This window comes from Gymnogyps californianus, chromosome 2 (genome assembly GCF_018139145.2).
Source record: "Gymnogyps californianus isolate 813 chromosome 2, ASM1813914v2, whole genome shotgun sequence".
NCBI classification, from domain to species: domain Eukaryota; kingdom Metazoa; phylum Chordata; class Aves; order Accipitriformes; family Cathartidae; genus Gymnogyps; species Gymnogyps californianus.
This window is the reverse complement of record NC_059472.1, coordinates 39,537,190-39,563,463: the sequence shown is the minus strand read 5'-3', so window position 1 is coordinate 39,563,463 and position 26,274 is coordinate 39,537,190. Positions and strand designations below refer to the sequence as shown.

Genomic DNA, 26,274 nt, shown 5'->3' with positions numbered 1-26,274 from the left:
AGATAAACCTTGAGACATATGGTCTTTTTATTACTGGTTTTTAGTACTCTTACTTTGGAAGTGCATTTTCAGCTGAAAAATTGCTTCCTTCCCAATGCATTTAAAATGAAACAGAATGTGACATTCAGAGGGTTTTGTTTGGGTTGGTTTTTTTTCCCATTAGGATATTTTAATTTTCCATGTTCCGGTCATAAGTCTTTACTGTGCAATATTTGCTTTTCCTGTTGGCAAGAGAAAAAATCAGAAATAACAATTTCATTTTTTAAAAGGATTGTCAAGTTCAGATGCCTGCACATGTTTACCTTGTTTTCTAACTTGCAAAACTAAGTAACCCCTCCCACAATGTTCTGCATGCTGTGCAAAGCCATAGCTAATTACAGTATATGGGTAACTTAAGGCCCTCCTTGTGTTTGCGCAAGTAATTGTATTTTTTTTTAAAAGGAAATATCAAGTTGGCAAAAATCTATTTTGATTCTGAACAGGAAAGCAAAGTTCAGTGGAGGACAGTGAAGGCATATCTGTTTCCTAGGTGTGCATGTTGATGTGCCTTTATAGCACCTGTGGCTATCCTGTCATCTCAGATCCTTCTGTTTTAGACCAAAGTGGTGTGTGCTTCCCTGTCCCGGAGTTAAGCTGAAAGGGATCTAATTCAAAGCTATCTGAAGTTCCTGAGGGTCTGTACTACCAATGGCTGCTTGGCCGTATCGCTGCTATGTAATTTATATTTAAAACCAAATCCATGAATGTGTAGATGTTAAGACTTGCAGTGCTATAGATGTGAAGACATGAGAGTTACCTAGAAGTACTGAGAGGGAGTAGCGCTTGGTGAGATTTTTCCCATCGTGTTTCCTGGTCCCTAGCCTTGTTAAACAACATCCAAATACACCGCGCTGAGGCGGCTTTCCTGGGCAGGGCTGATTTCTGTTCTTCCCCACAGCTGCTGTCACCTAAGCTGGCGCTGCTTTGATGCCCACAGACACGCAGCCTGCGCCCAGCCAGCAAGCAATTAAAGCTGACCCGTCCCCTCTCATCCAGCCAGCCCTCAGCAATGCTTTAAGAAGCAAAGTTGTTGTTCAGTCTCTGGCTCTGAGAAGAGGCAATTACTGAAAGAGCAGCAGTGGGGAAGTCTGCAAGGGCCAGGGTGTAATAAGAGGCAGGAAACTTTCTCCCGTCCTACTTAATAACTCCACATCTCAAATTTTCCCTGCTTTATCCTATCTACTGTCTCCCCCCAGAGATGCTTAGCACTGAATTTGTCTATATCTTTGCTATTTAGCACACAGACATTAGGTGGCTACAAGCGAGGAATAAGCTAAATGTAAACAACATCTACTCTCTTCATGCTCCTCTTCCTCTCCCAGAGGCTGAAAGGGAAATTCACCTTTAAAAACATATTCTTAAAACAGCAGCAGTTGCACCCAAGAGTAATGTTAACATCCACTACAGTTACCTGTGGACTGTTTTCACAGACTTAACTAGAGTTTTACAGCAAAATATGCCACATGTTTGTTCAAGGAAATCTTCGTCTATGCATCAGTGCACTACACAACTCTATAGGACATATTATACTGAAAAGAAATTCTGTATTATCTCCACGACGTATACAATTAGGCTAGTAAGATTGTTCTTAGTAGTAAGTACTCACATGTTCTTACGTTTCTCATCCTTTTCCTCTCATATCTTTCTTATTGCCTTTCTTGCTGGCCCTAATCCAGCCAATATATGTAGATCCCTAATGTCAATGGGATGTTTGTTGAAATGAAGTAACGTGCATGAATGCTTATTGAATCAACTCTGTAGCTTTGTAGGCTTCTCAGACTTTCAGCTGCCTTCTGGAGTCACACTGACATCCTCATATCACTGCTTTTAAAACCAGTTTTAAAAATAGAAACACTTACAAAGTGAAAATGCTAGTTACATTAGTAATTACTATTATTTATTGTAAAGATTAATGATCTCCAAAGTGTATTGGATTTTGTAGATACTCAGCAGCTTGCAGGAAGAGGCCTCATATTGGCAATGTTTTGGGTTTTTTTTTTCCTCAGGCAAACTGAAATTTTTTTTTCTATTATATTTGAGGAAACTCTTTATGTAGTAGTCTTGATTTTGTATTCAGTAAGTATGTAAACTGATGCTAATATTACTTGTCATTTTACAGTTATGTCCTGCTGTCATTCACAACTCTATCAGCCTATCTAAAAATTGATTACTATTCTTCCCTTTGTCTGTTAATATTATTTCAAATTTGACAGTCAAATGAAACTATCATTTCAAATATCAATATGCTGTTATATCTTCGCAGTGGTCTCATTTTGTTCTTATTTATTAGAGCAGGATGTATTAAAAATTGCATGAAGACAGATTACCGACAATTCTGTGATGTTAAAGAGTGAACGGATCATTAGGTTTCTCCGTGGCTTTATTCATCTGTTAAAGTGACCAGATTTATATAACATCTGTTAACAGGACCATTAAGTAATCCACCTAGACTTGAAGTTCTTGACAGCGCCTTTTATAGTTCCCTCTTGAATTAAAAATACATTTCTAGGGAACATATTCAACCATGTTCATTAAAGGAACTTTTGTGAGAAATTTCTTCAGAATAAAAAAAATGTAAGTAGACTTAGCACCTCACTGATTTCCTTTGGCCTGACAAACATGAAATTATCCAAAAGTTACTGGACACCATCAGATCCTTCTGATTGATCTCATTAAAAGAACTTGAGAAGTTTGATTATGATGAGTGTAGACCTGCTATAGAGTATGTCAGAGAAAAAAGGTTCGTTGTTCCTGAAATAGTCTGCTGAAAATCTGAAAATTACTGGAGAGGACAAATGAAAACTCTCTTTTGTGTGAATGTCTGTGAGAGTTATTGAGGTTTGGAGGTGGATTAGGCTGCAAATTAAATTAATCTGATTAAGGCCAGGGTACAATGCATTGCTGAAGATGATTGTTAATGCTGCCTTCTTTGACCACAGTTGACAGTTGTTCTCAGGAAAGCACTGTTGAGTCATTAATTTGTACAGGTAAATATAAATATACTTATTTTATATATTTATGTAAATATATGCATACTGCATATACATAAATAAAATACACGGTATGCATATATTTATATATTTACATAAATACATAAAGTGTTTTAAGGAACCTAAAATGTGGACTAATGCCTATAGTCAATCTGAAATGAATAATTTAATAAATCATATTAACTGAGTTCTGCTACAGCAGATTCTCTTTTCCATAGTCATCGGTGCTTCATTTCTTCTGCTAGGAGAGGGAGGATTTCAAATTTCATCATCTGACCTTAAAGTTTCTATAGGGACTGTCTTTGCTTTTTTAAAAGTGTGTATTAAATTCATTTTGGAGACGACTGTCATTGCTCTAGCAGAATGCAAACGAGGCCTGTGATTAAAGGATTGCTCTGCTAAAGCCAACGTCATTGGCAAACAGCACCACAAAACTTGAGGGACTGGCAAAAATGTGATGACCTGATATCACAGGCAAGAAATATAGAAACAAAAGTGTCATGAGAAAGTATATGTTTCTAGGAGCATCTTGTGCTTCATTGAAATGAAAATAGTAAGAAAATAGACCCCTAGCAGTTCAATACACTTCTGGTGCTTATTGCATCTTGTCTCATTTTGTATTCTGAGTCTTCAGAAGGGCTTCAGCAGTGCAGACACTCACTTCTTGGCAATCTGTTAGTGGCAGACAGTTTTATACAATGAGCAGTATAGGAGTTCACTCAAAAGATGCAGTGAATTAGCACAGCTTTCTGGTTGCCCTTTGCATGCACTCTAAAACAAAAAATAAGATCTGACAGAAGTTCGAATAAATCATGCAGTTTGATTTAAATAACCACAAAAATGAGTATTGTTTATGACCTCTGACTTTTAAGCTTTTAGGGTGCACGTCAGTCATTCCCTTTGATCACAGTTAAAAAACAGCTGATCCTTTCCTATACCCTGAAGGATCCATGATTGTCTGAGATGGGGGACATGGTGCCCTGGATAGCCGTGATCTGAACTGGTGATGCAGATGCTTCCCACCTAGATTCCAGGAGCTCAGCTTTAAGAAAAGCAGCAAATAATGCAAGTTACAGCACAGACTGGAAGTACGTAGCAGTAGGGCTCATGATTTTTGAAGCTTTTACTCTTCAGCTCACTTTCTTGTAACAAGCCAAACTTCTTATTGTAATCTCATGTCCCTGGGAATGGAGGCTTTAACAAAAATGCTGAACATAACCAGATTTGCCATAAAACAACAAGAGTTGGCAATATTGTGAGCAATTGCATTGCTTCGAGCAAGCAAAGCAGAGAACACAACAGCAGTTGCTTAAACTGGCCTATTAATCTTTAAAAGTGTTCCTGGATGCAGGTAGGAACATTCTGGTTAGTCTCAAAAGAGGGAGTTATTTTTCTTGTCAGAAATTTTAACATTCAAGTGAGTTTTCAGAAGTCTTTTTATTGTGCTTTTTAATGTCATTGGAGTCTGGTACAGACCCTTAAATTTAGGACCCACTCTCTCGTGCATTTATCTGCAGTGTAGCATTTATCTCCTTATATAGCAAGAGATGTTATGGTATGCCTATAGTTGGGACAGAGAGACAGAGCACAGAACCCCCCAGAAGTGAAGGAAATTATTAAAATTAACTGTACTACTATTGTAGCATTGTATTCTTAATCATGCTTTTATCCTCATGCTTTGTCTTTTTTCAGAACCACTGTGCACACAGTTATTTGGATAATAATGAAGTTGAATCCTGTTTTGGCTAGGGGCTACATTGCATCTGTTCCTCATACTGGATTATGTGGGCTTTAGGCACGAACTGTGTCTCCTATTTGCATACATTTCCTAGTAAAGTTAGACCTACCACCTCAAGAAAGGGTTAGTTTTGCAGGGTTTGTCACATTAGGGTGTCCATGGTACAAAAGACAGCGAACTACAGAAGAACAAACAGTTTTAGCATGATCAAGCCAGGCCAGAACTGTCCATTTTACGTGTAGAAACCCAGTCCCCATCAACATTGCAAGAGTCTTCTCAATAGGTACATACTTTCTTAACCAATGTATTTGTTGAATGCTTAAAGGCTGTATACAGTGGCGAGGTACTTAGGCACATGAGTCTGATCCCTTCTGCTTTGGGTATCGATAAATATAATGTTGCAAAATAGTGTGGGAAGAGCTTTCTATAGCTGTTTGAGGCAGTTTATCTTTGAGGGAAGGTATGTTGGTGACAAATTTTAATTTTGTGATATTTCAAATCTATGCATAGGGATTTCAGAGGGATCTCAGCAATTTTGTTTAAAAACAGCAAAAAAAAAAAGATAGGTTAAAATGTTCTTGCTGAGACTCAAAATTGCTTTACATTATAAACTCCTTTTTCAAATGTTCATAGTTTTATGAACCTTTTGGACAGATTTTTTTTAATGGTCTATAATTGGAACTTTTTCACATTTTTTTTTATACCGAGGCTTTTTCAAGCCTTCTTTTACCTTTTCTGGCTCTCTGCCCTGAGAAGTTTTCTTACAGCATTTGTGCTGGTGGCTATATATGCCCTGCCAATGATGTTTCCAGTTCTCTACTATTACAGTTACATTTCGGTCTTGTCTTGATTCTCCGTTTCAGTCAAAATCAGATATGGCTTGAGTGAAGGACACACCAACCTGCACAAACCCTTGATTTCGCACAAACCTTTATTCTATTCCCAGTCTTCAGGGCTTGAAGCAGTGCTCACAGTTTGCCATCACTCCAAACCTAGTTTGACTCATACCTCTGGATCATCAGAGGGAATAGATGAGAGCAATTTTCAGACTAAGTGCTTGGCTTAATCACATGTCAAGGACTCCGTCAGAGCACAACAGCTTTTCTGGGCAGTCATGACTTCTTTGTGCTCATGTTGAACTTCTGTGCTCATGTTAAACTTCCTGTGACAAGTGATGAGTAAGGCTCATATTGATCCAATTACCCTGGTTCATGCCATTTTTTCCTTTGGGGTTGGAGCTTATTTCCGCCATACTGTGTTACCTCTCTGGGCTGTTTCTCAGACAGAGAGACTGCCACAAAAGGGAGGTAGACCTAGCAAAAGGTATAAACCATGGAGCTGGGATTTGAGCATGGATCTGAATATTGCCAAAGATCAGAGCTCATCTTTAGGGGCAACAAGTTGCAGAAAACAGCTCCTTGCTGGTTCTTATGACTTGTTCTTGTGACTAATACTGACACTAACACTGCATGAAGAAGACAGCAATATGCTTCTCTTGTTGACTTCTTGCCTTCTGGCTTTCTAAAGACATTCCACTTCGCTAGTAAGTTCAGTAAATCTAATTTTAAAATTGCCTGTTTTGCAAGGCAGGAAACAGATCCCTGAGCATGTGGCAAATTAAACAACACAGAGGAACTATTTTTATCATTTAGGTAGATCATCTGCCTGTTTTCCAAATAAATTTCCAAAAGTTCTTTTGTTCACTTTTAAAAAATAAAATAAATTCTGACAACACTCTCTATAGCCCAAGGAGTAAAAGTAGTGAAAGAAGGAGAAGACAGTACTGCCTAACTCATACATCTTTTTTTGGGGGGGGTGTAGGGGTGGGGGGTGGCCTGTAGCCAAATGGTTAACAAGTGTTGTAGTGTGGATTGATTGGGAAAAAAAAAAGATTAAACCAGTGTAACTTTCTAACAGTAGTTATGCTTGAGATGGAAATCCTTTCCTGTAGCCATGGTCTGATGTCATGGTTACAGGATTTGCTCAATCTGTGAACCTCTAATCTCAGTGAGTGGGAACCATGAACCTCTAACCACACCACCCAAAAGTGACTTTGCCTCTTTACCTCTCTTAACCACTCTCAGCCCGTGATGCTGGGGTTACCTCATGGTCTATGTCTGAAGATCTCGATACTGTGAATTTTCTTTTTTAGTGGTAATTAATTTAGGTGTATCACATGGTTCCTCTGGTTTAGTGTGCATTGGGTTTGCCACCACAAAGACATGAATTTTCCAGGTCTAGTCTATCAGCCAGTTCAAACAGCTAATAGTCCCAATAGAGTCAACCCATAAGCTTCAATTTAAGAATGCTCTTCATGTAATCTCTTCACCAGAGTGCTCAGGATGAGGATGAGATATTCACTGTATTACATTTTCAGCAGCCACCTCAACATAGAGAGCTTGCCTGGAAGCAGCATGGTTCATTGTTCCATCCCATTAGCAGGAATGTCAAAATTATTGAGTGGGCTACCTTCGATCTCTAGCTCATGGGGCAGGTAAAAGCCATCTGTGTAACACTGAAGCAAGAGTTTAAATTAAAAACAAACAGAAAAAAAAATGAGTCAATAGTCAATATTCAAAAATGATCATCCCAATCAAGACAGTGTGGGAGCTAGTGACGCAAGTTTCCCTATTTGCCAGTGGACTTCTTCAGTATTATCCGCCCAGGCCTTCAAAACCGATTTGTTCAGTGGTAGTGAGAGGAGATAGAGCGGAACTGGTCACACGCAGAGCAAGCTGGGAGCAGAACCTGTGGTTTCAGGAAATGACAGGGTGGAAAACTAAGGTTGATGCTGCCAATGGGGGTCTTTGGTAATAGCTGATGCTCATGCTTCAAAGTACTTCTACAATTAAAGCAGGTTTCGTTAACGCTGGAACACATCATTTGTATCTAATGAGGATTAATGTCTCCTTGAAATTAGATACTAAGGAATGTGTGTGTCCGTTGTCCATGCCAACACCACTGCATCTTAACTACGAGCTTAACTGGGTGTAGGGAATTAAAAGGAAATGTACTCTTTTTTTCCTAGCATTATGCATATTATCTTTTATTACCTTTTGACCAGGTGTTTGATTGAAAATCTTTTCTCCTCACTGGTAAAAACAGAAACTGGGTAGCAAGTCAGAACTAGCGCATCCTTGTTACTCTTAGGAAATGGGACGGGAATATTTATTGCCTCAGCCTAATTAATGTTCATTTATAATAAGCATTATAGTATGTATCAATAAAATAAAAAGTGTTAGGAAGGGCTAGGTACCACACAAGCAACAATAAAGTCAAGATCTCTAACCTTATGCTTTGCCAGGCCTTTGTGCTCTTGCACCTTTCTGTGAAATTTCAAGTGTTGACTGCTGTCTTGTGGAGAAAAAGTTGCTTCTCCCCCATACCACTCAACACGCTAATGTCTTTTTTACAGTTTTCCTAAGAGTGTATTTTTCAGATACTAACAAGGAATGAAAGAAATATAAAATAGCATGTCATAAAGCAGAAACATACAGTGAAAAAAAATATTTCTGCAATGCATAATCATCATCTCACAGCATAATATTTGTTTGTTATACAAGGCAATCTTGGTGTGTTGTTTTTTTCCCTGGAGTTTTAGTGTCTTTTTTTCTTTATATCTGGTGATTTTAGTTAGTCTTAATTTCTCACTAATTTTTTGTGTTGTAGTTATAGGCACTGTACATAAAGTATATACAAATAAGTGAAAGGAACATAATCCTTATTAATGCTCTTTAGTTTTAAAATAAATTGTGTTATGCTTATGACTGGTAATAATATATGTTACAGTTATCTGTTAAAATTTATCTAGATTCACCACCTAAAAATAGAATCATAAAATCACAGAACGGTTTGGGTCAGAAGGGACCTTCAAAGATCTTCTAGACCAACCTCTGTGCCATGGGCAGGGACATCTTTCACTAGATTGGGTTGCTCAAAGCCCTGCCCAATAGAAAATGTCCACTTGAAACCAAATGTAGAATTTAAGCAGATGATATAATGAAATTAAACATTATCTCCAAGCTCTTAGAAACAGTATTACTGGGACTTAAAGGGATTACATCTCACCTAAAAGAAAGTACCTGCCATAGCAATGATTTCCAATAATGATCAAAATTAATCCTTGGGCTGACAGCCAACACAAATCCTATACATAGTTTAAAAGCTTAAAAAGCCGTAGACAGTTAACCGGGACTCTGCGTCAGTAGAAGTGTGATTATTGGGCTGATCCTACACTCAGGAGCAAACTTCTTACCACAGACTGGAGTATTGCTTTAGTGCTGACTGAAAAAGGGAGGAGTAAGACACAGGATTTCCCTTCCCTGTGTCACTTCCATAAGTCCCACATGATTTTCCTGGAAGTCCTGTTACCTATGTTCTGCCCACTCTTCGTTTATGGCATCTGTCTGAGAAGTTACCAGCTGAGGAAGTATAGTTTACCCGCTGATGTATGGAATTAAAATCAAGATGTATGTCATGAGTCTGAAGCTCAGAAGACGGCAATTTTCCATCCATGATTGAAATTTCAATTGTTAAATGAATCCCAACTGGCTTCATCAAAGAGACTACTTGAAGTCTCTGGTACAGAGCCTGAAAACGAGTCTCTTGCTATGAAGCAGCAGCATTCTTCTATAAGAAATAAGCAGTTTACATTACATCACCTGCTGAAGATTAAGCATTTTATACACATTTGCTTAATGATTGCTTGTGACATTGGAAAACAGTACATGATCTATTGAAAAACTTCAAGTATCTGCTTGTACTTTCTGAAAGAATTCTAAACTTTCATTAAGCATACAACTCAGAATAAGCCACTTGGGCAGCACGGTTTCCACCATGCACAGGGTTTCCAAGCACTGAGTTCACAAATACTGAAACACTGTCAGAAGTTCACTGATATTTAAAACCTGTATACCCAGGCAAAGAGTTTTTGAATTTTCTAAACTTCTGTAAATGATGAGAAAGATACAGGTTAATTTTTTAACGCCTGGCACATTCGACTCACTTTATGGATTAAGAATCTCCAAGAAGTTAGAGAGGAGTGTGCTTCAGCCGGTGAAAAAAAGAATTGATTTTTTTTCAGGCTTTCTTTTATTGATTGGCAGCTTAACATTTATCAGCTCAAACAGCTTACAGCTGCCATTTTGTGAAGTGATATTTTAGAGGTCAAGCTAATGCACCAGGTGGTTTTGTTTGCATTTCTAAAACTGATCTTTGCTGGGCCATCATTGTCCGCTTTTACCTGCTTTGAGGACTCAGGACATATACATAGTGAAAAGTAATTATGAAAAGCTTTTCTCCCAGCCTTTATCCAAAATTTCTGAATAATAATCTTTTTAAAAAAAGCAGCGAGTGCTGTGATGACATCTCTTTTGTTTTTAATCAAAGAATTTTAACTATAATATTGCCATTTCCTTCTCTCACTGCATCACCAGCAGCCTTGAAATATGAACATGACCATCTAGTTAAGCATCTCTAAACATGACCATCAAGTCAAGCAATTTTTTTAATCACCCCACGAACCAAACATAACAGTATTCCAGAAATGAAAAATTTTATTTATAAGAGGTGTTTGTACTGACCACATGCCCAATTATTACATTCTAAATGTGTCGGCAACATTTATCAAGCTGTTCCCCTATGCAAATTTACCATTTTTCTTTGCCATTGGCTGTGAACTAGCCAAGCACAAACACTGAAACAGGGCATAGTAATCAAAACTTAAAGACAAAAAAAAAAAAAAAAAGAAAAAAACCCTCAAGAGCAAAGAAAGTTGTGACACCAGCACCACAGACATCACAATTTATTCCCACAGTTGTGATAACAAAGCATTACCGTGCAATATTTGATACACACTAACCCACGTGGCAAATCCATATTCCTACTCAACAAAGAGTTACTGAAATAGATGAGAGTGAATATGTGTGTGCTGCTTGACAAATGGCATTTCTTACAGTTGACAATTGTTAAAAACACTTGATAACACTGTGCAATCTCTGGCATTGTTGTACACAGAAAGCCTCGGCTGTTTCTTATGACTATATATTTATAATTATATTTTCATTAAACTGAATTTTCTGTCAACTTCTGATTTCACAAGTCATTTTCATATTGCAGCTGAAAATTTTCTAAACCAGTATCAAGGAATGACATGCAAAGTCAAAAGACAAATGCCTCATCAACTGTAAATAATGCTCCAGCAAGTCTGCATTTTAAGGGTAAAGAAGTTATGGAGAGCAAAACAGCAGATCACAAAGGCAGATTCGTTACTGCTAACTAGCAGTAACAGAGACTGGCAGGATGTAATTCACCCATCAATTTTCAGGTGTGGCCAGAATAAAGGCAGTTAACAGAGGAAAACAACAAGAGGACTCCTTCTGCAACTGGAATCTGCACTGAATGTGCCTTTGGTCAGGGTGAAAGTAAATGGCCACAGACAGACTGACAGGACAGATTTTCAGAGTGGGATGTAAAGGGCAAATCAGTGTCACAGCAATGCTCACAAACTGGCATGTATGGAAACGGGGGTATTTTGTGAGCATACAGCTGACAACTTTGCACACATTTTTTACAACTACCTTGGAGTTGAGAACAGGAAACGTAAATATGAATTAATTATTTAAAGTATCAATGTAACTCAACTCTCGTTTATCTCCAGTGAGGAGGGGTTTTTTTGCATTTAAATGGCATCCATTCAACTTCAGTGTATTTTACTTGAGCATGACCTAAAGACCTAAATCTGTTGTTGAATCAGATGAATTTTCCTGTTTGTACTTTACAGATAAGCTGTTAGAAAATCTTTAGTACATTAGTATGTTTGCCACTTTCACTGCTCCAAGTGGAAGTGGGATGATGTTTACTAAAATGCACAGACATTATACATACTATGTGGGTTACAATGCAGCCAGTACCCATTAGGGTAGATTTAAGGCCTGATCAGACAAGCTGTGGTTGAGGCTGAGGATGATTTGCGTGAAGAGAAGTTATTGCTTGTATTTTAAACCCAGATCAGTTCACAGAAGCAGGTTTTTTCACTAAACTGAGAAGATGATAACCTGGATGGGGGGCAGAGGGGAGAAAAGAGAGCAGGGTGCTTGGCTGGAGATGGCTTTTCATTTGAATCTTTGACAGCTGGAACAGACTGCCCTGCTGTGGTTCTACTTAAAATAATAGCTATAATTTATAGTTAATATTTTAAATAAAATATGGTGGAAGTTTGTTTTAGATTGTCTCCAGTACCATGGGGTAAAACTCTGTTGCCTGTTAAAAAAATTCTTAAGTGACATTCTAAACAAGTAACAATGAAATTGCTTTTCAGGCTGTAAGTCCATGGAGACATAGGATATGCACTGTGTTTTGTACAGTACCTGGTACGACTGTTCTTCTGCCAGACAGAAGCTCCTATGCACAATTACAAAATAAACGATAAATGTTTGCAATTTCCTCTCTCCCCTTTAACGGCCTACTTTCATCGGGTGAGGGGGAAGGCAAGTTATTTATCTCATTTTCCTTATAATAATTGAAAACATCTTTTATTTCCCTTGCTTTACCTTAAATAACACAAAGTTAGAGGTTTTCACACTTTTTCGCTCCCTGTCTCCTAGGAAACCGATCTCATGACCTTTAACATCTCAATGCACCGCTCTTGGTGGAGGGAACACGGGCCCGGCTGCATACGAAGGGTGGTGCGTCCTTCTGCCCCTGGCATCCTAGAGGATTACTCCTACGTCTCCGTGACAGGCTGCATAATTGACTTCCAGTACCTAGAGGTCATTCACAGCGCTATCCAAATACTCCTCTCTGTAAGTTCCTGTTTCATTTTGTACTCGGATTCTGGCAGTCCTTTTGCATGCAGTCTGCTGCTGTTGGGTGTCTCTGTCCTGAAAGGGAGACATAGTAGTTGATGGATAGCAGCGCAGATTTTTAATTGTATTTTGAATTAGAGAATGATATTCACGTTATTAAAATGTGCACTGCTCTTTTCTTTCCTTATATCTCGTAAAGGTCTGTACAGGCATAGTCCCCGTTCTGGCCTTTGCTGGGACAGGTGAAAATTAACTCGAGTTCTTAGCTCTCATTCACTGAGACATGTACAGCAAAGGAGAGCAGACTTGTCCAAAATTAATTTGCCCAACTCTTTCTGAAGTTCGCAATCAATGACGGTATTTATTCAGCCCTGAATGTAAATATATTTTACATGATACATGGCTAAGTTTCTTCCCAAAGTGAGATATGAATGTAACACTTGAAAAAGGTCAGAGAAGTATTAGGAATTAAAGTACTCATTTATATTTAACCTTGTTATTTGTTCTTTGCTGGAACTCTGTGTTATCAGAATACTCTACCTCCGTGATCCATATTTTGTAGTTGCAATGCCAGTCAAAAACTGCAAATACAAGAAGTCATTATAAAAAGTCTGCAGTGCAGGGAAGCGCTGGGGCTAGATGAGTCGTTTTGGGAGCAACAGCCCAGTCTTGGCCACAGTCTTTCCTCAATCTGATGGCTGCCTCTGCTTGTGGTTAAAAGGTTGTTTGGCATGAGCTGCGTATGATCTCCTAGAAGTGGTAGCTCTTTCTCTACATAGCTCTATGTAGTATGTAGCAACTGGCCCACCCCCAATGGGTGCACATAGGTCTGATACACCTCAGATGTCCAGACCTCTTCTGAGAACATAAATGCTCGTGGCTCATGGTCCTAACCATGGCCACCAGTGCTTGTCAGACAGTGGGAAAAGAGATGCAGTCTGCAGTCCACACCTACTAGTCAGGTGAGGTACCTGGTCTGAGCAATCCAGAAAGACTGGATATTCCTGGTCTATTCAGTACTTCAAGCTGTTTTACTAACTGACTGGCAAATACTGCCACTAGCAAAGTAAAAGAGATCTGCAAGATTTAACCTTGGTTAAGGTTTAAGATGGTTTAAGCCCAGCCGGCAACAAAGCACCACGCAGCTGCTTGCTCACTCCTCCCCTCTGGCGGGATGGGCAGGAGAAAATACAACAAAAAGCTCGTGGGTCAAGACAAGGACAGGGAGGGATCACTCACCACTTATGGTCCCAGGCAAAAGAAACTCAATTTTGGAGAAAAATAAACCAATTTAATTTGTTAACAACCAACTCAGAGTAGGATGATGAGAAATAGAACCATATCTTAAAAACACACCTTCCCCCTGCCCCTCCTTTCTTTCTGGGCTCGGCTTTGCTCCCAATACCTCTACTTCCTTCCCCACCAGTGGCACAGGGGGGGCGGCAATGGGGGTTGTGGTCAGTTAGTCCCACATTGTCTCTGCTGCTCCTTCCTCCTCAGGGGAGGACTCCTCACACTCTTCCCCTGCTCCAGCGTGGGGTCCCTCTCACAGGGGTCAGCCCTCCACGAGCTTCTCCAACTCAAGTCCTTTCCATGGGCTGCAGTCCTCCACAAACTGCTCCAGCGTGGGCTCTCCCACAGTCACGGCCTTTTTGCAGGCCCAGCCACCTGCTCTGGTGTGGGGTCCTCCACGGGCCGCAGGGGAATCTCTGCTCCAGCACACCTCCTCCCTCTCCTTCTTCACTGACTTTCGTGTCTGCATGGTTGTTTCTCTCACATCCCACTCCTCTCCTCCCTGTAGCTCCTCTTCTTCTTCCATCTTCTTCTTCCTCTCCTTCTTTTTTTACTGTAGCTCTTCTTCTTCTTTTTCCTCCATCTTCCTCCACCTTTTTACTCCCTCATTTTTTACTCTCTACCTCAGCAGTCTTTTTCCCCTTCTTAAATTTGCTATCCCAGAGGCACTACCACCGTTGTTGATGGGCTCGACCTTGGCCAGAGGTGGGTCCGAGTTTGGAGCCAGGGAAGCTTCTAGCAGCTTCTCACAGGAGCCGCCCCTGTAGCCCCTCCCCCTACACAAACCCAACACAAAGATAAAACTCACTCATTAGTTTAAAAATGTTTTCAAATTTTAATTTTTACATTTTTTCAAGATAAGGACATATCTCTTTTGACAGAAAAAATCAGTGTATGTGGTTACATCTATCATCCTGTCCAACTGTGTAGGATGAAGTAATCTAAAAGTTCAAGATAATTTCTCTGCATTACTAAATGCCTTTTGTAAGACGCCGAGTGCTTTTTCCTTGCCACTGCTTTTAATCAAAATTTGATAAACTTGTATCTTACAGCAGTGATTAATGAACTTCCCCTTGACAATCCAGGTCTGAATTAGTGCACTTAGCGTACCAGTGACATCACAAGCACCTACGCAAGCCATGTGTCTGCTCCTGGCCTGTCAGCTTCTCATGCACCAGTGACATCACAAGCACCTACACAAGCCTTCTCCTGACTGTCATTCAGTCAGGCAGCAAAGACTTTGAGTCAGGATCTTTTCCAGTGAAGACAAAATTACTTCTCTTGAGGCCCGGCCCTGTGTATGTCAACATACATAATAACATCTCTGTGAAAGCAGGTCTTGCAGAAGAGTTTTGCACACTACATCTGCAAAGCTTAACTGAATGCACCTGCCTTACTCTTGTGGGGGCCTGATACTCAAAGCAGGTTCATTCTCCCATGAGCTCTTAGTTTGCAGCAAATTCCCCTTGCAATGCAGTGTTGTTCACTCTGCTTCAATGAGCCTGTACTAGGGAAACTGAGATGTGGTTGGTTTAAAAGGAGAAAACCATAAATATTTCCAAACTTCCGAACTTCTATAAGAAAAAATGTATCGTGTTAGAAATTTTTCTAGAATTTTTGTGATTAGAAAGAAATTTAGAGTTCAGTGGGAATACAACTGGTTGTTGAAATCAGAAACAGTTTCTTCTGCACTTAGTGCAGTACAGTTCTGGTCAAAATTTACTAATGACAGGAACACAAATATTAATATTAGAATAATAGAATAAAAACTTTTACTATATACTAACTAAAAGAAATATGAAAATGGAAAAGTATAAAAATTATGTAATAATTGTAAAGAATAGGATGTCACAGGCCTTCCCTTTCTTGTGGAGTGACTGATTGCCTGGAACAATCATAAATAAATTCTGGATACAATTCATTGCAAGTTCAAAATGTGTCAGGAACTTACAAGGCTTGACTGTGAATTAAATAGTTGCCAGTTTCAGATACTGCTTTTGACTGACTGATATACACAATGTTAAAATTAAAATCCCATATGCAAAGTAAGGTTTTCCTCCAGTCTTGTTATCTCGCTATCCCATCTGTGACACGTTGTGATTAGCATACCATGAGTCTGTTCTTCAGTTTCTGTTCTGAATTGTAATTTAGGCTTGTTTAATTTACTGTCACACAGGACAGAAGTCACCGCCTAGATTATCAGACTTGTTGCGGTTTCCTCCCATTTTCTGAGTACTGTTGACCTGAGGAAGTTCCCATTCATTTCGGATGCATAACTGCTTTCCTAATTGGGGTACCAATTTCAATTGTTAGTTAAAAGGTCATTTAGGTTGTCTTTTTACAGTACTGAAGAATTGTAGATCAGAAGATCCTTCCTTTTTTTCTTTTCCTAGTATCTAGTCCTAAAAGTAGCCTATTTCTTTTTGGACCTTACAACCTACTTAATTTTCATAACATTTTTATGTAGCAGCAGTAGCGTAACAAACCATTTTACAGCGTAACAAAAACTTTATTGGCATAACAAATCATTTTATCGTGCTAACTTTTGTCCAAATGACTGGGAAGGTGAGCACTTCCATTTGGTAGGGAGTTAGAGCCTCTGTAAGAAGCAATCCCTCCAGGGGTAAATATTGGATACCTGTCAAGATATATAACTCACTAGCAGCAGTTCTCCATTTTTGAAAGGTGACTTTTTATTGAAATCTTTTTTTTTAACTGGTATAAATTTTTTTATATGCACAGAATGCTGCAGCTGTGACTACATTAGACCCTGCTTCAGGCAATAGGCTCGACAGTCATTTATTTAATTCTAACATAGCAAGGCTCTTTATGTATTTGCTTTATGGTTGTTTCTAAAAAAAAGTATATTTTATTGGTGAAATGGTAACTTTGTATCTCATCCTGATTCTGGGTGGCTGTTGAAGTGATTGGGAGTTGAAGGTGTTAAGCATTTCTTTAAATTGAGGGAAAATCAAGAGAAATATGAGAGAGTGGGATGCAATTAATAGTAAAGAAGAAATATATTTAAATTGTGTGTTTAAAATCTACATTTATTTGATGCTTAGGGCACAGTACATATTATTTTGATGAACAAATCCTTCCACACAACACCTTTAATTTTAAAATGCAAGGCAGATCATTTTTACTGAAACCTGAATTTTTGGAGAACAAATGGATAGTACAGTCAAAATGGTGACTTAGCAACTTTGAGAAAGGCCCTTCACACAGTCTTTTTTGTTATTTGAAAATAGATGATGCACACTGAGAATGTTAAATGCCAGGTAGACACTGGTTTTAATAGCCTGAGATTTAAAAAGTTCTGCAGGTTCTTGCAGAGAGTTTTGTATTAGACCCTGAGCCTAATATCATAGTAAGCTTGTGCACAGCTACACTGTCAAACAGACACCCCCCAAGCTAGGGTTCACCGAGGTAGCTCTGGAATTAGCAGCCGTATAACTTTGTCAGTTCTCCTGACCAAAACTGTGCCTGGAAACTGTGTGGGGAGAGTGCTGGCTGGAGCAGGACAAACTCATGCGCATGTAGCGGCATGGGTGATGGTGTGCCGGTGCCAGGAACACTCCCAGGCATGCGGGAATTCCTTCCTATTAATGCAGCCATAGTGGGCAAACATCCAGCCGCAATTTGTTCTTCAGAGTGGACTGAGGCAGGAGCTGGCAGGAATGGCCTCTTTAGCTAGAGGGTTGTAGAAGTCAGTGACTTATATCAACATTTTATTTTTTAAGTCTTTGCCAGAGAAACTTATCCCCTACCTTTTTGACATGGTAGAGAAAGATATGTTTTCACATGACATCTAGTGGTTACAGTGACATTTATGGCAGTACACAATGTCAGGCAAGCAATATTGGACTAATTTCATGAATTGTTATTCTTATTAATATTCCCTTATGAGGTGAGCTAATTCCACCAGTGAAGAAACTAGAGATGGTGGTGGGTTTCCATTCAGGGGCATTCTGTCCTTTTAAGCTCTTCTACCATCCTCATGCAGGAACCTCCAGCCCTGCATTAAGCAACATACATCTGTCTCGTGTCTGTTCTGCCACCTTCTCCCGAGATGGACAACAGGGCGTGGAGCTGAGGCTTCATCTGGATAAGGATTGAGTTTCTGTGCTGTTTCTCTGAATGTTGTTTCACTCTTGAACGTGTGCCCTCTTGATGTGCAGACAGAGAAGAAAGCTGAAAATACCTTGAATTTGGGGTACAGATCTGCAAGGCTTGAGATGTTCTTTATTTATTGTGGCAATTCATTTCATTTATATTTGGCCTCATTCTGGCCCCCAAGGAAGGTCTGTCTTTTGTGTAAATGGTGGAATGAAGATACTATCAGAAGTAGTGGGGCTGCTGACCATAGTTTTAGTCTGAAACTCTTTCTATGGTGCTCTAGAGACCATTGGAGCCAAAACCATTAAAAGAGTTTGAAGATAAAGTAGTTGGTCTTCCTTCAGTATTGGTTGCGTTGGTCTGGATCATGTGTTCACTCTGCTACAGGAATGCATCCAGTATGGGTACAGCAGTGTGACAGTGTGGAAGCAGCTTGCATCGTTATATAGTAGTTAGAGGTGGATGACTTCATATCTGGGTATATCCAACTATGAATCTGCATGCAAGAGATGACAAAACCACATGTAAATGATTGCTGTCTTCCAGGATTTGAGTTAGACAACAAGAGTATATAAAACATAACCACTAAAATATATGTCCAGAGAAGATGTCTTCTCAGTGCATCTTTCAGTTCCTGAATCTATAAATAGTGTATACTTTCCATGTATACCATGTCCAGACAGCTTTTGAATATCTCCAAGGAAGGAGACTCCACAACCTCTCTGGGCAACCTGTGCCAGTACTCAGTCACCCTCACACTAAAAAAGTGTTTCCCGATGTTCGGAGGGAACCTCCTGTGCTTCAGTTTGTGCCCATTGCCTCTGGTCCTGTCACTGGGCACCACTGAAACGAGCCTAGCTCCATCCTCTTTGTACCTCTTCAGGTATTGATAAGATCCATCCTGAGCTTTCTCTTCTCCAGGCTGAACAGTCCCAGCTCTCAGCCTTTCCTCATGCGAGAGAGGCTCCAGTCCCTTGATCATCCTTGTGGCCCTTCTCTGGACTCTCTCCAGTATGTTCATGTCTCTCTTGTACTGGGGAGCCCAGAACCGGACACAGTACTCCAGATGTAGTTTCACCAGCGCTGAGTAGAGGGGCAGGATCACCTCCCTCGACCTGCTGGCAATACTTTGTCTAACACAGCCCAGGATACCGTTCGCCTTCTTTGTGGCGAGGGCGCATTGCTGACTCGTGTTCAACCTGGTGTCCACCAGGACACCCAGGGCCTTTTCTGCCAAGCTGCTTTCCAGCTGGGTGGCCCCAGCATGTACTGGTGCATGGGGTTGTTCTGCAGGGCTTTGCACTTCCCCTTGTTGAACTTCATGAGGCATGTTATGCTAAAAAAGAAATTTGATAATATTTCTAGCTCTTCCCTAATTTTCTGTAAAAATAGTACTTACCTGTCCAAAAAAGTCATAATTATTGATGTAAATTGATGCTGAACACTTTTAAAAATCTAAACATTAATATTCTTAGACTTGTCATCCTTACATTTGTAGGTTCTCCTGTTTTAATTAACAATTAGGATGATTTCAAAGATTTTGAATTTTTGTTGCTATTATGACGATTCATAATACTGCAGTCATGCCTGTCATAAAGATCATTTGTCCCTCTTATTTTTGAGGAATTAATTCCTCTTACTTTTTCCTCACAAGTCTCTGATGTCTTATATGTGTGTTCTTCTCCGCAGAACATACGTCACTTCCATAAGGAAATGAAAAACAATGTGATCTGATCACATTATTTCTGGATATCTGTCACCAGTCAGTGCCTGATACTGACCCTATGCAATTTCTCACTGTTGTGGTTTAACCCCAGCCTGCAATTAAGCGCCACACAGCCGCTCGCTCACTCCCCTCACAGTGGGATGGGGGAGAGAATCGGAAGAGTAAAAGTGAGAAAACTCGTGGGTTGAGATAAAGACAGTTTCATAGGGAAAGCAAAAGCCATGCACACAAGCAAAACAAAACAAGGAATTCATTCACCGCTTCCCATCGGCAGGCAGGTGTTCAGCCATCTCCAGGAAAGCAGGGCTCCATTATGTGTAACAGCTACTTGGGAAGACAAATGCCATCACTCCAAACGTCCCTCCCTTCCTTCTTCTTCCCCCAGCTTTATATGCTGAGCATGACATCATATGGTATGGGATATCCCTTTGGTCATTTGGGGTCAGCTGTCCCGGCTGTGTCCCCTCCCAGCTTCTTGTGCACCCCCAGCCTCCTCGCTGGTGGGGTGGGTTGAGAAGCAGAGAAGGCCTTGACTCTGTGTAAGCACTGCTCAGCAATAATGAAAACATCCCTGCATTACCACCACTGTTTTCATCACAAATCCAAAACATATCCCCATACCAGCTACTATGAAGAAAATTAACTCTGCCCCAGCCAAAAGCAGCACGCTCACTTTGTGAATTATTTCTGCCCTGCTGTCTTCAAAGAATCTGCCAAATGTTGATTATTCAATATGAAAATGAATTATGACATTTGGTAGACTTAAATGCTTTTTTTCATCAGTGAAAAATAGAATTTAATTAACAACCATATTTAGCACAACAGACATTAAAATGGCGGTTATGAGTCCCGTGTAAATAATTAATCAAGGGGAACATTGTGACTATTGAGCTACAGAGAGACTAAGATCAGGGGCAGTGCCGGAGTGACTTAATGAAGTTCAGATCATTGACCAAGCTTTTACTACTGAGCCACACATTTCAATCCTTTTTGGGTTAATTTGGATGGCTCTTCCTGTGTCCCCGATGTTAAGATTGCCTTCTCTATGCCATTTGAAAAGCTCCAGGAGTTGCTCCGAAAGAGGTAGCAGAGCAGCTTTTGCCCCTCCTTTCAGGCAGCCAGAGCTGCAGTTTGGTTCGTATTCATTTAAATGTAACAAAAGGGCTAATGATACCAATATATAATGTGGTTTCTCCAGGGCACTGCAGCAGCCCCTTTTTCCCCATTAGCTATGGCCCTGTTATTTTTATAACTGGACAGAAAAGGATGCTAGGAAGCACATCATGTATGTTGTTCTCCAAAGAAAATCCCTGTAGGGGCTGACACCAGTGCTCAGCCAGGTTCCTTGCTCTCTTTCCATTTCCTTGAGTGACGTGTGATTAAGAAAGCTGGTCAATATCAGCATGTGATAGAAAAACATGAGGTAATTTAGTGTTAAGGGCTACAGGAATGGTACATGAGTAAAATATAATTGCCCTGAAGGTATTACATCTTTTCTTGAATTTTTGCTTGCAACTTTTTCACCTTTTTTGTTTAGGAAACAGTTAACATGTCTCCTTTTCCATAATAAACAATTGCACGAGTGGCATGGAAAATTAACTTTGCATTGTCTGCAGAGCTGAAGTTCAATATTACTCCAAAGAGGGTATGAAAGACATACCTATTCTTCATCATCATCATCATCATCATCATAGCCAGGAACACTTGTCTTTTAGCCATGTGAATAGTGAGTTAAGGTAGACTGTTGTCTTCTCAAAGATTCATTAGTAAGTTTAGAATGATCACCAGATTATTAAAATTCAGAAGAATGTTTTCAGCCTGAGCAATGTTACAGAGGAGCTGTCAGTCTCTGGAACAGACTACAGAGAAGACAGCTTGTGCAAATGGCTTTTGAAGTTACCCCCAATTCTTTGTAGTAGTTGCCTTATTGTATTTTTATGGCAATCTATGCCCTGTGCAGTTCCTCCAATGTTTATAGCATTAGATCAGGGATGCATACAGCCCTTTGCCAATATCAAGCCTTCAGCGTTAAAAAAATATAACCAAGAGAAACAAAATTAGTGAGAGACTGTATCTGCACCTACGTTCTAGAAATGACCTTGTCCTTTCTTGTTAGAATTAGACCCCATTATGCATGGTAGTGCGTAGGTAGTAAAATACACAAGTATATTTCTCTAATTACCAGTCTGGGTCAATAAAGCCGCTACATGAGACAGAATCAAGAAAAATGTGTTTTTTCCATCTCAGTTGTCCTTTCCGGGGGCATCTGCTTTTTCAAGCAGCTCATTTAAAAGGAACTGAAACCTCTGATATTATAGTTATTTGCATGCTCATTTATTCATTAACTGTTATGATACGAATTTGTGAGAAAGAGTTAGGCAACTTCTGCAGTGGAGCTGGCTAAAGGTAAGGGGATAGGGGACAGCAATTTAAGCACTCGCAATATAGTAGTGCCTTCACCTTGTCAACTAATCGATATGAGAACTAAATTGTTCTAGACATTTTGCAGTACTTGGTATAGATTTGTTTTCCTTTTTACGTGAAAGTTACTATGGCATTTTTTCAATATTGTACAAAAATTTCAATGAAACTGTGTGCAGGTATTATGAAACATTTTTATTTACATGAAAAATATGTAGAGTAAAAATAAAAGTCAATTGCTTATTTTAATTTTTTTTAGTTCATTAATATTTCGATAAAAATGATGCAGAAACACTGAAGATAAATGGAAGATTTGGAAAATATAAATTTTTTTCCCTTTTAGCTTTTGCCCAAAATTACCTCTCCTATGGCAGAAGCAGTGTAATAGACTATATGTCTGTAATTCTCAGTTAGATACTTTCATTCAGACCCATTTCCAGTATTTTCAAGTTAACCTGAACTGAAACTGAACAGAGAACTGCAGCGGCCGGGTGCACAGTAAACTTGGTGGTTGCCGATTCAAATACAAGGCAGCATCTCTGCAAATAAGCAAGAGAGGCAGTGGAAGAGGTAAAGATGTTGAAGTGCCTTGCAAACTTGTATGCCTACGTGCTGTCTTTAGAGCTGAGCAGAATGCTGAATGTTGCACTAGGAATTTGGAAATTTAAGAGAAAGTGGAAAGCATAGCAAAGATTAGCAATTTAAACATTTTTTTAGAGAACAAGGGAATCCAACATTTTTTATTTATAAAAACTGAAACTATTTCCTTTGTACTTTAGGGATATTTTATTGACTATGTTGTCTGAAGCCATTAACTGTTTGATGGGCTACTGAGACACCAAAGATCCTGGAAATTCAGAAAGCCAGAGCACGGTGCTCCCAAGGATATTTGTCTTCGTGCCCTCAGGACACTCCTGAGCTTTCAGCAACCTCTGTGGCAATCAGTGCATGATAGTTTCCTCGGAAGGTGGAATCAAATTCATACCTTTCTGCCAAGCTGCAATTCAGTGCAAACAGCTCTGCTCTGTCTCCAGCAGTGTGCTGCATCAGGTCTGCTCCATTTGCAAAGTTGATGAACCAACCACGGAAATGAACTGCTTGTCTACGCTGTGTTTGCATGGTGATTGACAGCTCTGGCTGAATAGGCTTGACTTTGTTTGGGTTTTTTTAATTCCAGAAAACGCAATTCTAATTGATTTTTACATGCAGACGTGCTTTTAAATAATGAAAAGGTATTTTACTAAGAGGGTCTGATTCCTTAGCCTGCGTCTGCACATGTAGTGTAAAGGATGCAGGCAAACCAGAGGCAAGCCTCACGCTGTGGTCTCGCTGATCCTAACAGCAATAGATCTGTGCTCACTCATACTCATCAGAATGATTCCTTCTGCATATCGTAGTTGATAACCACATGACCAGACTTTCTTACATGGGGGAAAAATATTCACTGATTAAAACCCGTCTCTGTGTGAGCTTCCACTGACAGGACATTTTTCTTTTAATCATCTACTGAATTCACAGCCTGGCTCTTCCATTAAAATTTGTTGCCTGAATGTGACCTGACTGCAGAAAGAATTCTTCTTTTCTCTTGACTGTGGTCCCTGATGATTTGCAACGCTCTCTGTTTTGTCCTAGGGAACCATAAGAAGCCAGAGCAGGGATTTCACTAAACAAGCAGTGAAAAGCTCGTACTCCTCAAGCTTTGAGGGAATGATTTGGTTTTCACTAAGGAAAAAGTCAATGTGTATGTGTGCTCCTCTCAGAACAACTCACAGAAAGACAGACAAGGTTTTCTGGGAAAATATATTTTGATTTAGGAAGATTGCAGTCCAGAGTAAATTTTAAAAGGCCTGAAGGTCTGTGTTCTGTGAATGCTGCCTTCATAAGCTTTTAGAGTTAATGCTTTTGGCCCAAATGCTGTAATATATCTGCGTATCTTTTGACTGTTCTTAGTTCACCATCTAGCATCGCAGAAACTGTTGTAAAACTTCTTTTAACAGTTTCCTTTATATTTCTGCAAAGCGGAGCAGGGAATCCCACCAGGAGGTGCGAGGTCCAGCACGAGGTGTGTTTCCCCGGCACCCGCGTAGGTGACAGGTTTGGAAATGGGGCACGGCGGACTTGTTACAGGGCTTTTCCATCCTCTGCTACAAATATCGGCTCAGCTCCTATCAGCTCTCCCATGGAAGGTGCTGGGCATGGAAACAGCCCAGTTCATGCAAAATCCTCTGACACAGACTGTAGGGAAAGGCACTGAGCCTATATATAAAGTATAACCCACAAAACTCATTCACATAGGTAGCAGACAGCAGAGTTTAGGTGACACTGCAATATAACAAGGGAGACTATTACAAATTTTGTACATGAGTGCGCAAAGATGCATGTTGATAAGTACCTAAGAAGTGATGCTTTACAATATCACAGTAGTAAATTACGTAGAGTTGCCTGATGAATTTGCCTTTTTTTCAGTTTGAGTTTGTTTTTTCAGTGGTTGTCAGACTTGCCTAAGGGAGTAAGCACTTTTAATACACTTTTATAGAACAAAAGAAATGAGTCTCATGTCATGGAAAGAAAACCGACAAACAGGTGAGAAGGATGGTGGTTGAGGTTGTGGCTAGGAGTAAGTATATATAAGGATTTTTGTGTTCTCTGAAGGTTCGGAATAGACAGAGATTGAGTGAAATGGATGCTTGAGGCATTTCTTTGCTGTGGTTTGATTATGATTTGAACAGGTAAGATTGCTAGTGGTCTTGAAAGGGAGACTGATGTGAATTACTTTCAGCTTGTAAGCTTTTGTCTGGTGTCAGTAACTATTCTGAGAGAACAAAATCACTTTAAAGTAGAAGCCTGAAAAGCAAATTTCATTTCTTCTCACCCTTGTGTAATATGTAGAAGGCTTCAGTTGAAACAATTGCCCACATGGAAGGACAAAAATGATGAATAATGGTGTTGCTCCATAATTCTGATGTTAGTCTGAATCAAAATGATAATCAAATAAATCAGATGTTGCAAAAGACATCTACTAGATCTCTGTCTGAATCTATGATATAGGTAAAGATTTTTCCAGAAATCATTCCTAGTAAGGTGGAACTTTTCTAGATTAACTTTCCATTACCTCCTGTGTAAATTCCTGCTATGTAGATTAATTGATAATCATTGTGAATGACAGTAAAAAGTGGTAGATAATTAAACAGCCTCTTAAAAGAACATGATCATTTCCATTTTTATTTGTGATTAATTTATTTTTATCTTGTTTATTAACTTATGCGCCTGATATATTCACACACGTACATGTGTACAGATTCAAATAAATAGTTAAAATATAAAGATCAACACAGAAAACTAAAGCTACATTCTGGTCACTTATACCAGATAGCTTGAGTGTTTATTCAGGTAATACACTGGTTTCCAGAAAGAGTTTTCAAGAGTGAAATCCTGCATGGTGGGTATTTGAAATACACTCTCCATCACCTGTAGGCTTTTCTTACAAATTTGATCTTCCTGGTAGCTCTCATCACTAACGGCCATGGATTGCCAAGTTCCCCCTGCCTGGGTACTGATTTTTTACTCAGGCAAGCAGGAGTGAACTGGAAAGACCCAAGTGTTTCATTATTCCTTCTTCTCCCTTTCCTCTTCCTGGGACCATGATTTCACCAGTAACACCACATGAAGCTGCTCTCCCTCAACCAGCCCACAGAGGAGCAGTAGCTTTGTCTGAGTCTAGAACACAACTGGACTGCAAGCTTTACATTTCTTTTACTTCTCCACTTTATTTCCTTATTTTCTCTACCACTTCTGCAGTGAGATCTGGCTTAACTATAATGAAACGCATCTGTTCCTTCACTGCCATGACTCTGTCATTGCTTTAGGCAGTTGAAATCAATTTTCTAAATATTTTGTTATGGGTACAAATGACCAGGAGCGGGAGTGAGTTATGGGAAGCCATACTGTACTGGGGTTTCCCACCACTGACCTCACACATAAGAGGCCGTGCTAGAAAAAGGAGCTATATTTTCTGGCTTTGCTGTTCATTTCTACCTTCTTTTGTGTGTGTTTATCTTGCTTTGTCTGAAAAGAGTCTAGCTTAGACTTTATTAGCAATAACAGCTACCCCAGACCATTTCACCTAACTTGCTTTAGAAAGCA

General features: G+C 39.6%; 1 protein-coding gene across 1 annotated transcript in view; it reads left to right on the top strand.

Annotated features, from left to right (window-relative positions):
• Positions 1-26,274, top strand: part of NKAIN3 (sodium/potassium transporting ATPase interacting 3) — a 386,809-nt gene that overhangs the window by 281,265 nt on the left and 79,270 nt on the right. Inside the window, exon 4 of the mRNA XM_050892047.1 lies at positions 12,372-12,569. Coding sequence (XP_050748004.1) covers positions 12,372-12,569 — 198 coding nt within the window. The remainder of the gene's footprint in view (positions 1-12,371; positions 12,570-26,274) is intronic.